Source organism: Sturnira hondurensis, unplaced genomic scaffold, assembly GCF_014824575.4.
Source record: "Sturnira hondurensis isolate 20B ecotype Veracruz unplaced genomic scaffold, ASM1482457v3 Scaffold0016617, whole genome shotgun sequence".
In the NCBI taxonomy this organism is placed as follows: Eukaryota; Metazoa; Chordata; class Mammalia; order Chiroptera; family Phyllostomidae; genus Sturnira; species Sturnira hondurensis.
The window spans coordinates 90,697-108,138 of record NW_028089248.1 but is presented as its reverse complement, the minus strand read 5'-3'; the positions used below and the strand labels follow the sequence as shown (position 1 = coordinate 108,138).

Below are 17,442 nucleotides of genomic sequence, written 5' to 3'. Positions count from 1 at the left end.
CGCGTGCTGTTGGGAGTGAGTATCATTTAACGGGAGGACTGAAACGGGGAGGCAGGAAATGGCTTCGTTAAGGATGTACAGCATCAGCGGAAAGAATGTAATATGGCCTAAAGGTACACTTGACCGTGACTTAGGTCCACATCTTCTTCTAAGTCTGTGCAGATCCCAAGTATCATCAAGAAACATTTGCTAAGTGGATACTCTAGTCAAAGCTTTCACCTGTTTCCTAATTATCTTAATGGCCAGGCTATGCTTCTTTTAGCAGAAAACCAAAAGCCCATCGTCTGATTGTAGCTTCCGCTGGAATCAAGGGTTAGCCCTTGAGTTCAGCTTCGTTGGGTAAGTGATAAGAAAATGAATAGTGAGCTGGTCTATTCATTAGACTGAAATATTAAATCTATTCCTTTTCTCCCAAGATACTAGTTTTCCCAGAAGGCACTTGTACTAATCGCTCCTGTTTGATTACTTTTAAACCAGGTGAGATCAATTAAATTATGTATTCTGACAAAGCAGTGGGGAAAGATTTCTCGAATGAGTTGATAGTAACACACAAAGTAACTCGTTGATTTGCTGAGTGTTTCTTCTCTTCCGAGAAAAAGTTTTTTAATGTTGTGAAGCCGCAGAGCCCACTTCCTTCCTTTCTCTTTCGGGGTCATGGCCCCGTCTCCTCTGGAGAGTGTGTGAGTGAGTGTGTGTGTGTGAGCAGAAGCCCTGGCGGGTGTTTTTCTCCAAGGCTTCTATCACAGACATTGAGTGGGAACCCTGTGTCCTTGATCGCGACAATGCCTTCCAAGGTTCACTTCCTTTTTTAAAGGTTGTCAAGTCGTGCGTTTCCCAGTACTGTGTAACTTTATGGCACAGTTGGTTATACTTTAAATTGTTTCTGTACCAGCTGCTAAGAACACTCAAAGCCAAAGTTAGAACTCACTTCCCGTAACTGGTCGTTCTTTCTTCAAGCCCTTGGTTTCGTCCAGATTTTCTTGTTTTCTCTTTGTCATTACCTTGAAAAAAATTCCCTTTGAATAATAGGTATTCGGAAAACGGAAACAAATGGAGATGTAAATGAGTGAATATTTTAACTGAGTTGGGGCACAACATTTTGTATTTTGCTTATCTAATTCTTTTTTTTTTACTTTTAAAGATTTTGTTTATTTATCTTTAGAGGGGAAGGGAAGGAGAGAAGGAGAGAAATATCAATGTATGGTTGCCTCTCATGCATTCCCTGCTGGGAACTGGCCTGCAACCCAGGCATGTGCCCTGACTGGGAATTGAACCGCGATCTTGTGGTTCGCAGGCCCGCACTCAATCCACTGAGCTACACCAGCCAGGGCTGCTTTCCTAATTCTGAATTTTCAAAATCTCTCACTTTGGTAAACACTGGGGTTTATCAACATTTAGCAACTAACTTTTTAAGTGTGTACTCTTAAAGCATTCATCGTAGGTGTGTCATTTTTTATTACATGCTTTTCTCTATTGTAAAAACTGTGCTCGCACGGAGAATGTGCTCTGAAATGTCTGTCGTGATTACAGGAGCCTTCATCCCAGGAGTCCCCGTGCAGCCGATTCTCCTCAGATACCCAAACCAGCTGGTAAGCAAGCACCGAATTTCTAAACACTGCAGGAGACAGTCGAACACTGCAAACAGCCCCCAGCCCCCAGGACCCCTTTTACTATTTGGCTAAAGGCCTGGGCAGATAAACGGCGGAAGCCAATGGCAGGACTCCGTCCCCTTGCCATATCTGGCTTTCAGGCATTGGCAAGATGAGCCCGTATTTGTCAATGCCAATATTGCACTCTGCTTTTGCCGTCAAGCCGGAGGAGGACACTTCCCTTAACTTCTGCTCTGTTGTCCCTGCTCTGTTGTGATACGGTGAAGTCTCCGATTCGCAGGCTCTTAGGCCTGGAAAGACAGGTTTCCTGATTCCCTGGTCATTGCTGGTGGGCAAGGATTGAAGAGGCAGGGCAAATTTGGGACAGGCGTGGTGTTTCATTACCGGCTCGGTCCTTACTAGGTAGCTGTGTGACTCTTGGCTAGTCGCTTGAATAAGACAATATTTGGAAAGAGCCAAAAGTCCTCCAGCTGGCTCAGGAGATAGTCCCCTCTGTGCCAGGTAAGCACGTAGCTGTCCTCTAGACATTGGTTGTGTCGCTGTTTCTGCCAAGCACAGGTTTTTGGAGGATGTTTTGGTTTTGCGAGAAACTTTATTCATGAGGGAATATCCATAAAAAGGCGAGATGTAGTTATTAATGACCTGTGTCATTGCAGATTAAGAATTCTTGATCAAGGCGACTTTCTATTCCCTGGTCAGTCCCGCAACCTTGGAGACCTGTAGTTAAAATGAACATCTACCAGTTTTACTCATTGTATTTCTGACGGTGGGTGTGCGTGTGTCGCTTACTCAAATTCCTTCACTTCGCGTTACTTAAATCTTTTCTCCCAAATTACTCTCTCTCTTTTGGAAAACTGATGTATTTCAGGTTTTGTAAGCCAATTCATTATCCAGAGATGTTTACATTCAGGGAAAAATAGCTAAGGGTGCACGGCAGGTTTGTAAAAATTCAGAGCAGCTTAGCTCCATGAAAGTGTAGTTGCAGGAAGGAGACAGGTCTTTGCTGTTGGAGGAATATAATCCAAGGATGCAAACAAACTTGTCTTATTTTTCAACATACTGCGTTTCATTCAGAAAGTACGCACACACCCACGGGAAAGTCAGTTTTTTGCTTCATGTGGTATTCTCTGAACTAACTGTTTAAAACCTTTTGTTATTTTAGGACACCGTGACTTGGACCTGGCAAGGCTATACATTGTAAGTCGCTCGTATCTATTATTTATACACATTTGATTCTAGTGAAGAAGATTTTTTTTTAAAGACTTGTTCTGTGAAAGATTTCTGGTCAAATCCTTAGATCTCGTAACTGATACGTCTGTTTACAGAGCATCACTGAATTGCCCATCAGTCCCTGCATCTCCCAAGTACTGGAGCCTACCCTTGTCATGTTCTGATGGGTCTTAACTCCTAATCCACCAACTTTTAAGAGACATTCTAGCACACCAGTGACCTAGTGCCCATCATATCTAGTTTTAATTCTGTAGTTTCATCTTCATGGAAGACTTAGCGTTATCTGACCTCCTCGTTGTTATTTCCCTAAATACCGGTTCAAGCAGGCCGGAGCAGTTCAGTCACAGGACCTGAAATGTGAGTTGAGAAAATCGCTAACCAAGCTTTCAGTTTTGGTCTGGATGTTAAAAATATAGGCCTCGGCAGTTTCTAAAAGCCCTTCGGAGAGGAGAGGAATCCAGTCTCACTAATAAGCAAGCCAAAGTGAAATAGGACTTTAAATAGAACAGGACATGCGGAGTCCCATTTTCTCTCCAGCAGCCTGTGTACATTTCCGTGGGAACCACGCAGAACATGTGAATTTGGGGACTTTGCCCGGGGGCTTTCCCAAGAATGCCTTCTGATGTGTTATATATAGAATTCAGGAACCATTATTGGCGGGCAAGTGACAACCACTTGGAAATATTTAAAAGGAAATCGTTTGCCTTTAAAGTATACAGTGGGTTCCTTTAGACCAACCTTTAATTTAGACAATCCAAACAACTTCCGAAAGTCAGATTTTTAAAAATACTCTGTCCATTTTGGGTGTGCGAATTGCGTTGCAATAGGAAATGTAAGTCGGAACAGGTAACTGGCGCACCAGTTCCATCTGCTAATGTGGATGAGCCTGTGGGGTGCTTATGGTCGCCTTATGCTCCAGCCCTTGAAGTTGAGTGAACGACCCCGACGATAAAGAACCTAAATCATAAAGGCCATGTAGGCATAATGTTAGCGTTCACTCTTTAGGAAATCAGTTTATTCTTTGATTCATTTGGCTTCATTTGTTTCATGGCACCTACTGGTTTTGAATGACTTGTTTCCAGCTTTCCCATGAGGGGAAATGAGGGGAGACAATGAGTGTGAGAGCATTTTAGGAAAAGGGCCTAAAAATGGGGGGCGGGCATTGTTTATGTTTCCTAAGGCCTCCGTGTCATCCTAAGTGCCCTCTTTGGGGCCTTTGCAAATCAAGTTCCGTGAGGAGAGGGTGACACTGGTCTCACTGCTCAGCCAACGTGACTTTTTCCCGGGTAGATCCGAAGGTCAAATGCAAGAAGGTTTTCCCGGGAGGGGAACCAGGGTTAGAAAATCGAGGGCTTGAGTCCACCTGGCCTTCTAACCTGGAAACCGTGTGATAAACGGGGGACAGGAAATAGGAGAGGGAATTCAGAGAAAAAAAAAAGAGGAAAAGCATGGTCGGCGTTAAAGATTTCTTAGGACTTAGGAACCAAGACATATTCTTTAAAAGGCACAACTTGGCTTTGTCCAAAGGCCGCATTGCACTCACCTGTGGGAACCCGCCTTCCCCCCCTCGGCCTCCTAAGGTGCTTCACAGTAGAGTTAACCCTGTGCCTGTTACTGCCAGTCAGTTTCCTCACCCGCCTGCGCTCCCAGGGCTGCTGCGGGCTCAGATTCTGAGAAAGAAATTCTATCCCAAAGCAGATACCCTGAGGGAGAGGGCGAATGACCTCGGGGAACGAATTTGGAGAGGGGCCAGCCGTGGAAAAGGTGTGCCGTAGAAAAGGTGTGCTGTGCCAGTCTAAGGAATATTTGCTTTGCATGTGGCGTGACCAGCACAGGTGTAAGGAGATCTTAGGTGTGGTTTTGTTTACCTTTTCTTACAGCATTCAGAATACTCAGAACAGAGTTGTCTGTTCAAATCGATAACTTTCAAAACTCAATTTAATTAAAGAATAATGTACTTTATGGCAGATAATATGAATTGACTTTGTTTGCTTGAAGTGGATAGTGAACGATTTTTTTTTCCCTTGCAGATGGAAGGTTTGAGAACTGATACTTGTATTAAAAATGTATAATTAATTTTGGAACTGGTAGATCTATTTCCTAAATTTCCTCTTTAATTAAATTCCTTGTTTGACTTTCTAAAATTTTTGTCCTAAGTCCCTTCAAGTAATTTTTTACAGTTAAGTCATATTTTAGGGCTTTAAAAATATTTATTTATTTTTAGAAAGAGGGGAAGGGAAGGAGAAAGAATGGGAGAGAAACATCAATGTGTGGTTGCCTCTCATGTGTCCCCTACTGGGGACCTGACCTGCAACCCAGGCATGTGCCCTGACTGGGAATCGAACCGGTGACCCTTTACTTCACAGGCCCATGCTCAATCCATTGAGCTACACCAGCCAGGGCATATTTTAGGGTTTTTTTAAAAGATTTTACTATTTATTTTTAGAGAGAGGGGAAGGGAGGCAGAAAGAGAGGGAAAGAAACTTCTATGGTCACCTCTCACATGCACCCCGTCCGGGAACCAAACCCACAACCCAGGCCTGGGCCCTGACCGGGAATTGAACCAGTGACCCTTCACCTTATGGGATGATGCCCAATGAACTGAGCCACACCAGTCAGGGCATATTTTAGTTTCTTAATAAATATTGATTGGTTGTTTTCATAAACATGTAGTTTAGCCCACTCTGCCAGATTTCTGGGCCATCTGTCTCAATGAGGTTAAATTAATACCCCATAGAAATCTAACTCAAATCTAAATATATACCAGAAAGATGCAGGTTGGAACAACTTTCAAAAACTATCTTGGAGAGGGTTGATTATAACCACCTTCACGAAAACCCTAGTCTAGCTTTACAATGGAATTCAAAACCCCTCAGACCATTTCCCCACAAGGAAAACATTCCTTAGTAACTGAGACAATTGTGATAAAGTTTCTGCTTTTAAGAAAGGCCAAGACCAACTGCCTTGGTCTTGTGAATATTGGAACAGAGTTTAGTAATGTAATATCCCACGCAGGAGTCATCCTGCGCATTTAGGTCCCTTAGAATGTGTGGCCTGGGGTCGTCCCTTCAAGGGCTTCGGTCTCTGAGTCTGCGTCGTCCAGGAGACGTCAGGTGTGGTGATTCATCTGCTGAGCTGTGGCTCTGACTCACAGACACATATATGGCATTGCATGGGGTCACCGAGCTTCGGAATGTCAAAAAGGGTTGTCCAAGCCCGGGAAGTGATAGAACTGCCGTGTGGCATTTACGAACCCACAGTCTGTGCGAGGTGTGACCGGGGGTGCTGTGTGTTGAGAAGAGGTTTGCTAAGTAACATGAGATGATGCTCGTATTACCTTATGAAAGGGACCTTTTCTTCTTCCTCTTCAGCCTTCAGCTTTGCCTGCTCACCTTCTGCCAGCCCTTCACAAAGGTGGAAGTCGAGGTAAGTCATTCACAACGTAGCCTTGGAGCTGGACATGTGGCCTTTGCTTTTATTCTGAATCCCCCATCTGGAGAGGTGTGCAAAGGCTGGAAGTTAAACCCACCCTGTTTAAAAGAATCCCCGTTTACAAATCGTGTACCTACAGCCAGGCGATGGGGTCCAGCCCTTAGAATTGTAGAGGAAACACCTCTCACCTCTGGGAACGTCCAGCATGTGTGTAACCAGCGAGGCTGGCCAGATTGGCATCACCGTTTCTGTGCCTTTATTCCTTTCTAAGGCTGACCTCTGTCAAGGTCAAGAGGAGCTTCGGAGGCTGAGAGCCCTGCGGCTCCTTGAAGAGTAGTAGGTTCCGTGAGAGCCCAGAGGTGCTGCGGGGGGCGGAGGGGAGGCACGGAGTTCAGAAGCCCAGGGCAATCACACCTGGGCACCAGCCCCTCATTCACAGGATAGTCTTTGGGTTGGGGCTGCAGCGGCAGACAGGGAGTGGGGGAGTGATGAGATCATTCTGGAAGTCCTGACCACGTCTGTATGACTCAACATTGTCTCCAGAACTATTCTTAGTCTCGAGGAATGAGATGGAATGGGCCACTGCGTTCAGAATCCAGCTGGTTTTACTGAGACTCCCAGGCAGCCTGCGAGGGGAGAGGGCCACATATACACACCCACATATCTGAGTTTCCTCTAAGTTTGCCCCCCTCCCACTAAAACAGGATCTGGGGGCATGTGGAGACACACGTGGAACTGTACTTTTTTCTGAGCACATGTGTCTGTGGTCAGGAGGGGTTACAACAGAGTTTGCACATAGCTCATTGTTTCAGCCTGGCCTGTTACCCCATTTCCTCTCTGTGCCATGGCTTGCTTTCTTTCTCTCTTTCTTTCTTCTTCTTTCCTCCTCCTCCCTCTCCCCCATCTTCCTGCGCTCTCCTCCAGTTGCACTATTTGCTTTCTCTAACTGGTTCTCAGACCCGTTGGATAGTATTTTCTGGCAAAGAAAGGAAAGAATATGCCCTTTGTTCAACAACTTCACAAACAAAATGGCTTTGGACCAGTTGAAAACACCTGAATTGGGAGGGATTTATTTCATGGATTTGAACTGTGGTGCCAGACAAGAAGATGCGGATTTGTGGACTTCAAAGGTAGAATCCTTATTTTAATTGTATGTATTTTGGATTGATGGTGCTACCTTTCACCCAGGGGGCTCCGAACGACCTGGTGACTTTTGAATGTTTTTATTGTCCACTGTTTAGAAGTAACGGAAAGCTGTATCCCAGCAGCCCTTTGGGCACTAAGCGTAGCCACCACGCGCTGGCTCCGGTCGGTAGAGGGCTGGGCCGTGTCTCCAGGGCACTTAGCCTAGTTAGAAGTCTCAGTTCATTTAGCTGCGGCGGTTTTGGTTGTCTTGGCTGTTCAGAGGCACCCTCCTCTCTTTCCTTTTTCTTTAAAATTGATGGAGATCCTACCTATTATTTTTTTAAACCCTCACCCGAGGATATGGTTATTGATTTGAGAGAGAAACATTGATGTAAGAGGGAAACATCAGCGGGAGAGAGAAACATCGATCCGTTGCCTCCCACCTGCGCCCCACTGGGCATCAAACTTGCAGCCCAGGTATGTGCCCTGACTGGGAATCAAACCTTGTGGTGACCGGGACGATGCTCCAACTGACTTAGCCACCTGGCCAGGGCCTATGGCTTACTTTTAGCATGTTTTTAGTGTCTTTCAAGACTATGGCATTAGTTTTATGGCTCTTAAAATGAACTCTGAGTGCATTGTTCAAGTGTCCTCGCAGACCCTGGGCTCTTGAGTCAGTCATCTCAGTACGCTGAATCCTTTGTTTATTCATTTTGCAAGGCTCCCCTCCTTAATGACGATGGTCAAACCTGCTGATTACAGAAATCGCTGAATAGCTGGAGAATGTTGTATTGAGGAACACGTCCTCACCTCCCCTTTTCCTCCTTCACCTTCCCCGACACAGAGATTTGTTTTTGAAAAGCTTGTTACTTTCTTGACCCTTGGATCTTAAAACTACAGTAAGTTCCAAACCTCACACCCTGGGTATTTGGTCTCCTGGCTTCCTTGAGGAGGGCTGTCCCTGGTGTCTACAGAATGGTTCTCTTGAAAGTCATTCTTTGAATGAGAATGTGGTCTAGTGGGCGTACTCAGAGTCCTCCGTGGTGACCTCTGTCAGCCCGCTCTGCCGTGGCTTAGGGGCACATGCTGGTAGGAAACCTCCCGAAGTGGGACATCAGCTAAGAGCCTGCTAGATTATCTCACGAGAGGGGACACAGGCGACGTCAGACTCCCTGGCGCTATGTGGCAGCAGCCAGTTTAGGAATGGAAGCCCGGCGTTCCCACTGACTGCGCTGTGCTCCTTTAGGAGCCGTCCCTCGCTGTGTTTTCCGAGCGTGTGTGCGTTAAAGCCACCCATTATATTGCGAACACGTCAGAATGTTTTGTCGGTGGGCAGCCAGGCAGATTCTGCCCTGGGAAAACTTTTTTGCTGAGCTTATGGTGAGTATCTAGTGGCTCACATTAGGTCTACAGTCCTTTATGATGGGCGATCGATTCCTTGTCTTCAGTCATAGAAAGGGATTTTTTTTGTTTGCTTCATTAAAAAAGTTGTCTGATCCAGGAAAGGGTAGTAATTAATAATGAGTGTTAGGACCAACCTTCATTATTTATGTCGCTTTAGAAAAATCTCCAAAGAGCTAATTACTTAGAGGAGGTTTGAATACATTTACATAGCTTATTTCGATATCCAGATACACCGAAGGCACACACTCTCCGTCGTCTGGAATCTACAGCGGGCCTTTTGGAGAAGGTTATCATATAAACACACACACACACCACAAATGTACTTGTTCCAACAAAAGCTGATTTCTCCCAGAGTTTGGTAGAATTCTGGAGTCGGTGAGTAGGAGCAGTAGAGAAATGGAGCATTGTGTGAAGTTGTGTGAAGAGTGGGGTGTCTTCACTTCAATGCTGCCTCAACCACCGGACTGGAGCAAATGACTCAACCTCCCTGAGCCCACATTCTTGCTGGTGAAATGGGGCTGACACATTATTTTGCAGGGTTGCTAGGATTTAATAAGGTTATTTGCGTGCTGGCACATGGCTAAGGTTCAATAAAGCATTAACTTTTATTTCTCTTATCATGTAGATTTTTCTGTGCTTTGGTAAAGGAAGCAGCCCGTGTTGTTGCTAAGAACCTCCCCTGTTTTCCACCTTCTCTTTGTGAAAACTTAAAGGAGGCCTAGCATTGCCCATGTGTCAAGGCTGTCCTGTTAAAGTTCTCTTCTGTTTCTTGGGAAAAGATAAGATGGTGCAGTATCAGCACCCAGCAGTCTCTCTCCTTATAATCATCTATTTGGGAGAAAGGAATGTGCCTGCTGTGGTCAGGAAGCAGTGAATAAACCAGTTCTTCGGGGACTGACTAGTCATATAAAGACTGGATGACAGGCGGCATTGAATCACGCGCTGAGGCAGTTGGCTCTATCTCGTGTGCCATCTGAGGCCCGGAGGAGGGAGGAGGCTCTGGGAACAGAGGAGGCTCTGGGAACAGAGGTCTTGGTGTGGGAAACACGTCCGTCCGTCAGCCTGCTCCTCACCTGGGGCAGGACGGCGCAGAAACAGCAGGTGGAGGACCGGAGGCCAGTGAAGGGAGGAGGGAGCGGGGCTGTGGAGTCGGTCCCGGGGGATGGAACGGGAAACTCAGGTTCCCATGGGCTGCTGTAGGGACGGAAAGACGTCCCCCTCCCCACCTGGGTTCTATAACTGAGTCTATGAAATAAACTGGCAACAGGTGGACAGACAGGGGAAAGGCATACACAAGTATTAATTTTAATATATGCACAAGGGCATCCCAGGGTTTAAAAACTGAATACCTGAAACAAAGTGATGGGATGTTTGAGAGCTCATGTACTGTCTTCATAGATGAAGGGGCAGGAGGCTGTCAGCCGCTGAGTGGGGAATAAATGACTTCTAGGGGAGAGACACACAGGTCCTGCTAAGACTAGATAAGGGACAGGAGGAGACCGTGGGGTAAGGCTGGTCCGGGTGTGGGGGCGGCCGCTGGTCTCCCCACTGCTGAGAGTCAGAGTCAGCCTCCCGGTTTGAGGCACCTGCTCGGGAGGCGGTTTACGGCACCGAGCTCCTCATGGAGGCTCTGTCTTCAGGCAGATGTCGGGGGTCAGAGACAGCCGCCCCCCGTATGTGCTGCTTTTCAAGGGACTTCAGCTCAAAATAACTAACACACCCACATGGCCTAGTGCGGGGTGGCATAGCCCGATCTCCTTCACCGCCGTGTCTCTGAAGGGGAAGGTGAAATGCCACCGAGACTGAAAGTGGAATCGCAACCCGGGAAGCATGGCTGGTGTTGCAACAGCCACATATGGTGGCAGCAGATCCGAAAGGGACAGTGAAGGGCTGCCCGGCAGCATAGAGATGCCACCCAAGTAACCCGCTCCTCGCCCACCATGCAGACAGGGAGGAGATGGACGCCGTGTGAAGAAGATGTGTCTTGCCTGCACAGATAAAGGAAGATCTTCGACAAAAAGAAGGCAAACCTAGGGCTGCTTTTGTATTTCGAGGCAGGATGGTCGCCTTGGGAAAGCAGCCTGCTTTTCAAGCAGCTATGAGGACGCGGTAGAAGTCCCCGTGGATTTGTAGTCGCCTCAGCCAGTAAGGTTTTGCCCGTGCACCCCTCCCTGGTCTCTACCGGAGTGGGGTGGTGGGACCAGGAGAGGTGAACAAGGGTTTGTGATTGGCACCGGGGACGAGTGTCGATAGGCAGGCAGATCATCCAGGAGGGTCAGGTGAAGAGGGAGGAGTGAGAGGCACCCCCAGGCAGGACCAGGTGAGGGGAGAAGCGAACACCCACAGGTAACCAGGGGACACTCTGGCCGAAGAACTCGCCAGAGGAGCAGATTGGGGCCGCATGTTCGTTTCCATGACTGAAAGAGACTCAGGAAGGATGTCTGACCAGGGGCAGAGGCTGTGAAATCAAGGTGTCCGATGGGCTCCTGTGTGGCTGCTGGGGCTGAGAGACCGGGAGGGTGGGAAGGAAAACTCGTGATCCTGAAGTCACTGGGGTGTGTACATGTGTCTTAGGGGACAGAGATAGGTAGTGGCCGTCACACTTCTCTCTTTTTTGGTGCATCTTCCTTCCCAGATAAAGGGCAAGTTCATGCTGTGAGCCTTGAGGCTTCCAAGAAAATGGCAAGGTCTTATCCAAGGAGAGGTGCCGTTTTTTAGACTTCCCTTTGAACTGCTTCACAGGAGGCCTGAGGCCCATGCACGTCATGTCCGGAATTTTTTTTCTTTTACTCTCGGTGGATTTCTCTTTTCCTCAAGAATAAGATGCCATGCCAATACAAGAGTCACTCACATTTAGTGTATGGAAACTACCTTCACTCAAAGAACAAAGCCCGTAGCTCATTGTATTACTTGGTCAACAGTGGAGCTGCAATTCGTTTTTCAGGGGCTCAGCACGTGCTAGAAATCGAGTGTATGATACAGGAAGGATCATTTGGCTTTCTAAAACACGAAGAATTATAGGCCCGTTTGAAACTTCATTATACTTCTGTGTTAGAGATTTTACGAACATTGATTTTGACGTGCTGTTTTCCTCCTTGGATTTCATACTAAGCAAGTATAAGGGATTTTATGGTACTGGGACAGGCTGGAGGAAATTTTCAGAAATACTTATTTGCCAGAGTTTAGTGCTCTAGATAGATAAGTGTTGTGGGGACCTCTGGTGGCGCAGTTTCATTTTCCATCTCAAAGAATCACCGGATACCGGACAGAAGGCCAGACACAGGATTCCCGTTGGAAGGGCTTCGGAGATCACATAGTCACACTTTTCACTCAGCAGGAGAGGGAGCGGAGGCCCCCAGGCTGAGTGACCTCCGGGGTCACACGGCCGGGCCAAGACTCCAAGTGTCATTTCTGCAACATGCCCCGGCCCCCTTGGAGAGGAGGCTGTCACTGGAATAAATGCGGAGAGGGAAACAACATATAGCACATTGTGCTCTGGTTTCTGTCCATTTTATCTCAGACACTGCACTTGCCCCTGCACTGCCCCCTGCATCCTCATGCCCTCCATCTGTGGCCTCACCACCTCCTCCAGGTGGATCACGTGAGGTTCCCCCGGCTCCGAGCCTCTTCCTCTTCGGCATATCCACTCCCTGCCACCAAAGGTGCTGCTCAAAAACGTGGCCCCGGCCACGTCTCTCCCCTGCTCCTGCCTCCTGACTCCAGCTGCACCTGAGTCGCCCTTGCCCATCGGCGTCTTAGCACGGCTGTCAGGGTTTGAGAACCGGTCCACGCGAGTCCAAAAGAGGTACTATTTGTACAAATCTTTCCGTTCTTTCAAATCATGGCCCTGACACTTGTGTGTAGCTGTAGGTATACTGTTTAACCCCTTCCAGCCACTTTCCTGTAGCCACTGGAAACGGTAGAATGGGCTTCAAGGAATTGTTAAGAGAGTTCATCTTATGAAGACCCTCTCATAGGTTGCTCAGCACACAGTAGGTCCTTAATGGGCAGGCTTAACTCATTGTCATAAATTCCCATCCCAGTACAAGGACAGCTTCTGGAGGGCAGGGACTTCGCTGTCATGTCTTCAGGGCTTAGCGCAGGGCCTGGGACATGGTAGACGCCTAAACAATATTTATTGAGCGAAAGTGATCCATGGAATCTTGAGCCAGTCATTTGATCTTTGTGAATCCCAGTTCCTTGCGGCTGAAGTTGGGAGGGACGATGCAATGGAATAATGCTTATAGAGCACCTACCATGGGACCTGGTTCGTAGGTATAATTCCATCTGCAGTAACTGTTGGAGAAATCATGTGTATCCTTAAGAAGCCAAGGTCAACCATCAGCTCTCCGTAAAGCCTCTTGGGCTGCTTTTCCCTGCCCACTCCTGGCCAAATGAATCGTTTCCTCTCTCTTGCATACTCCGGGGAAGACGGTTTAGTGGGGAAACCAAGGGTTTTAGTATTGGAGAGACCTTGTACTAATCCTGGTCATGTGAGCTGTAGGTCTTTAAGTTAGTGAACCCTTTCTGCCCCATCTGTAACTGGGGGTGGAAAGGGTAGTGATACTTAGCACATGCTGTGTCGGTCTGTCCCACAAAAATCTCTCTCTCTCGATTTTAGAACATGAATAGGGTCCTGTTGACCTTGCCTGGTATACAGTAGGTGCTCAAAAAATATGCCATGACTTAACAATGGCACCAAAACCTGGTTAATATCAGAAAACTATTAAGAAAAACAAGGAGAGTACCAACAAGGCATCACAGGATGTCAACTAGGGAAAAAAGTAAAATTTAAATGATGGTAAAGCCAAGCGAGGTATTATGTAAAAGCTAGAAAGCCAATATTAACTTTAAAAAAAAAACCCAAAAAGCAGATGAAATGACTAAACATGAAGTTCCACCAAATGACAAAAATATGGCTGATGGAGGAGTGGATGGGGAAGATGAACTCTAAAAGACAAAATGATCGTCATCGCTAACATTCTCATGCGAAGGGGCGGTCGTGGTAGAAAACGCAACCCTGAGATCTTAGTAGCTACAGCTTCCCGCCTTCCCAGATTCCAAGATGCTGCCTCATCTCCTCCTCACAGCAGCCGGGGAGGTAGTGGATCAGAGCCCTCCTTGTAGAGTCCAGGGGACCATTCAGAAAAGCCAAAGGACACGCTGTTAAAGGTTAACACACGGGAAGACCCAGGGCTTGGAGGCAGATTTCCTGAGTCCCAGCTCTCAGTTTCTTCCATTACGTCAGGCTGCTGGTGCCCTGGAAGAGCAGGAACAGCAGGTGATAGGTGACTTACCAGTTAATGGCTTCGGCGTTCGATGGCCAAGTCCCGCCCATGGTTACCGAACGGTGTATTTATCTTTCAGTTCATGCCCGTCCAAGTGCCGAGTGATGAAGAAAAGAGAGACCCTGTCGTTTTTGCCAGTAGAGTCCGGAATCTGATGGCACAGTAAGTGTCTCCGTGTGATTGTCATCGGTAGAGAGTTGGAACACTATTAGTAAATGGCATTTAATATCATTTTAAGGATTCGGGTGTTTCCCCCTAAAAAGCTGGAACTCCTCTTCCACTTACTGCTGTTTGTTGGCCCGTTCAGGCCTCCTGAAAAATCATTAGCTGTTTAAAAGAATTGAATGTCACTTTGCCTTTGAATGCCTTCAGGGCTCTGGGAATTCCGATGACGGAGCACACGTATGAAGACTGCAGACTGATGATCTCCGCGGGCCAGCTCACGCTGCCTATGGAAGCCGGGCTGGTGGAATTTACCAAAATTAGCCGGAAGTTGAAGTAAGTTGATTTTAAAATTCCTGGACTTTCAGAAAGGTGTCCAAAACAGAGCTTCATCCCTATATGTTTATTTTCTCTGGTTTCATTAAGGCCCCGCTGTGGGGTTTCTCAAGGAAGCCAGGGTGGCGGATATGTCTCCCCTGTAGTTCACCTTGTTTTGTTTTGTCAAGAGCAGTGAGTTCAAAAATGTGCAAGTTGGTCACAGGAGAGCAGGCGGCAACAAGAGGGGGTGAGCAGAGCTCTGCCTCCATAACCCTGAAATGGCTGAGCAGCTAGTTTATCCGAATACCCTGGTACCAAAAGTTCCGCACCGTTCGATGACACTGGGCTGTGGGGGTCGGGACTCCTCTTTTGAAGTAGGGATTGACTTGGAGAGCAGTAATCTTAAATGCCTACTCAAGATCAACCTTTTTAACTTCTGGGCCCGTGGTTTTTTTTATAAAAGGTCAAAAACGCCCCTTTGTGTTTCCACCATCTAGTTTAAACCATTTGGAATGTTCCTTTTGAGCTGTCTGGTACGAAAGGTGTAACCCCCGAGTCCTCTGTTGCTACGTTTCCTTCTGGTTTCATCCTTACCAGGGATTTGTCAGACCGAGGGATTTCATAGACCGGGCATCCGCCCTTGAAGGGACCTGCAGCGCCAGTTACTGTATGAAAGTCCAGTATTCAGAAATCCTGTTTTGATAACCAACAGAACAAATACTATCTGTTTTTAAGATAAGAAAAGGCATTGATAGGCTCACAGTTTGAAAAGGTTAGCTAGGCGCTGAGATTGGATACAGGAGAAGCATGGGTTACGTCACCTGGTTATGAGACAAAGGAAGGATGTGATGGGTCGAATATACGGGGACGGAAAGTGTCTAACCTTCGGGTGGTGAGCACACAATGTGATGTATGTGTGATGTATTATAGAGTCTGCACTTGAAAGTTATATAACCCTATTAACCAATGCTACCCCAATAAAGTTAATTTAAAAAGAAAGAATGGGATGTAAGCTGTATTTTCCAGCATTTATCACCCTGACTTTTCTAAACTAATACTGGAGAAAGAGTGTGTGGTTCAATGACTCTCTGTATCTCAACATTTTGTGAAATACGAATTTACCAGCCTGAAAGCTCCTTGACAGCCAAAAAAATGTATTTGTAACAACCCAATAAGTACTATTGCTTAGTAAGTGATGTTTAGATTTAAATGTGCTTTCTTACATTCTTCTCATGAGTCATTTACTATATTCTATATTCTGCTCAGTTACTTTTCTTTCCCTCAGACATTTGGAAAAATTACAGTTATACTAATATCCTTAAAAAAATGAAAAGCCTGGATCCCTGTACAGTTTGTACTTTAAAATGCACAGTTTATTCCCCTTTTTAAACTCAACACTTGAACTGCTGCCCTTAGACAAGCGAATAAAACGATGTTTATGAAAAAAAGTCACGTGGGCCGGAAAGGGCTAAGATGGCGTCTTTCTCATTCTCCGCTTAGATTAAATTGGGACAGTGTCCGCAAGCATCTGGATGAATACGCAGCTATCGCGAGCTCCTCAAAAGGAGGGAGAATCGGAATTGAGGAATTTGCCGAGTACCTGAAGTTGCCCGTGTCTGATGTGCTGAGACAGCTCTTTGCGCTCTTCGACAGGGTATGTCTGCCTTTCATCTCCGACGTGCGCACGTGTTCACGCTCCCCGCACAGCGGGGACCGATGTGGCAGCCCACAAACACCATCGGGGCGGTGCCGGTAGCCGCCGGGCAGGGCCCGTGGTTTCATGGCGTGATTCCACTTTCTATCTGAACAGTAGTGATAATATGTGAGGGTGCGTGTGTGTTTTGTGACAGTTGTGGTAATGTCTATTTATTTTAAACATCAGGCCAGAGATAAATATTCTGACCATCTAATCATGTTTGTGATATAGAATCGGGAAGGTTTATGTAACTGGTAAGAATGTATAAATTTATGTTGTTCAGAAGTAGCTGCTTTTTGTATTCTGACCAGGGTTTCTAGTCGTAATCAGAAGGACAGGTAGACCAAATGGGTTCATTTCATCTTCTCCGGCGCTAGGAGTTTCTGGTCTCTAGGAACCACTGGAAAAAGATATTTTGCAAAGAAATTGTAGCCTGATGACCAAAGCCCGGACAGAGTTTTTTATCTTTTTCTCCCCAGAGCACCCTAATATTCCTAATGGCTTACTCCGTGGTCTCACACATGAACTATTCTTTAGTACCATGAAGAACCTTCTTCTTCCCTGGCTGGTGTGGCTCAGTGGCTTGAGTGCCAGCCTGCGGAACCAAAATGTCGCTGGTTCGATTCCCAGTTAGAGCACATGCCTGGGTTGTGGGCCAGGTCCCCAGTTGGGGGTATTCCAGAGGCAACCAATGGATGCTTCTCTCCCTTTTCCTCCCTCCTTTCCCCTCTCTCTGAAAATAAATAAATAAAAATCTTTTTAAAAAAAAAGAAGAACCTCTTTCTATAGGGAGTACCCAGGCCTCTGTCCTGGGCTTGCTTACATTATACAAACAATCTTTCCTCGCCCCTGAAATGTCTGAGCTCCGCAACCCTTTGTAATTGTACTTCTGCAGCACTGCCCTAAAGTGTAATGAAGATTGAGGGGGAAGGAGAAGAAAATTATTGGCTGTAACTACAAGCTGGGAAAACAGGAACTTCCTACTCATACTACAACTAGTCTGAGAGATTCCCATGGTGGGGCTCTAGAAACCACGCACGTACGTTTCAGTGAAGTGTCTATGAATGTGGCCTTGGTGACAGGAAGGAAGATGACAGGGACATACAAATTAGGACAGGAGATGGGGAAGGGGAAGTGACCTCAGCTGGGAACCGAGGAGGGTGTTTAGACTTCGAGG

General features: G+C 46.7%; 1 protein-coding gene across 2 annotated transcripts in view; it reads left to right on the top strand.

Annotated features, from left to right (window-relative positions):
* Window positions 1-17,442, top strand: part of LPCAT2 (lysophosphatidylcholine acyltransferase 2) — a 56,982-nt gene that overhangs the window by 15,173 nt on the left and 24,367 nt on the right. For both annotated transcript variants that reach the window (XM_037066294.1, XM_037066295.1), the window contains exons 5-11: window positions 417-477; window positions 1,531-1,589; window positions 2,773-2,807; window positions 6,212-6,266; window positions 14,169-14,251; window positions 14,462-14,587; window positions 16,070-16,223. In XM_037066294.1, coding sequence (XP_036922189.1) covers window positions 417-477; window positions 1,531-1,589; window positions 2,773-2,807; window positions 6,212-6,266; window positions 14,169-14,251; window positions 14,462-14,587; window positions 16,070-16,223 — 573 coding nt within the window. The remainder of the gene's footprint in view (window positions 1-416; window positions 478-1,530; window positions 1,590-2,772; window positions 2,808-6,211; window positions 6,267-14,168; window positions 14,252-14,461; window positions 14,588-16,069; window positions 16,224-17,442) is intronic.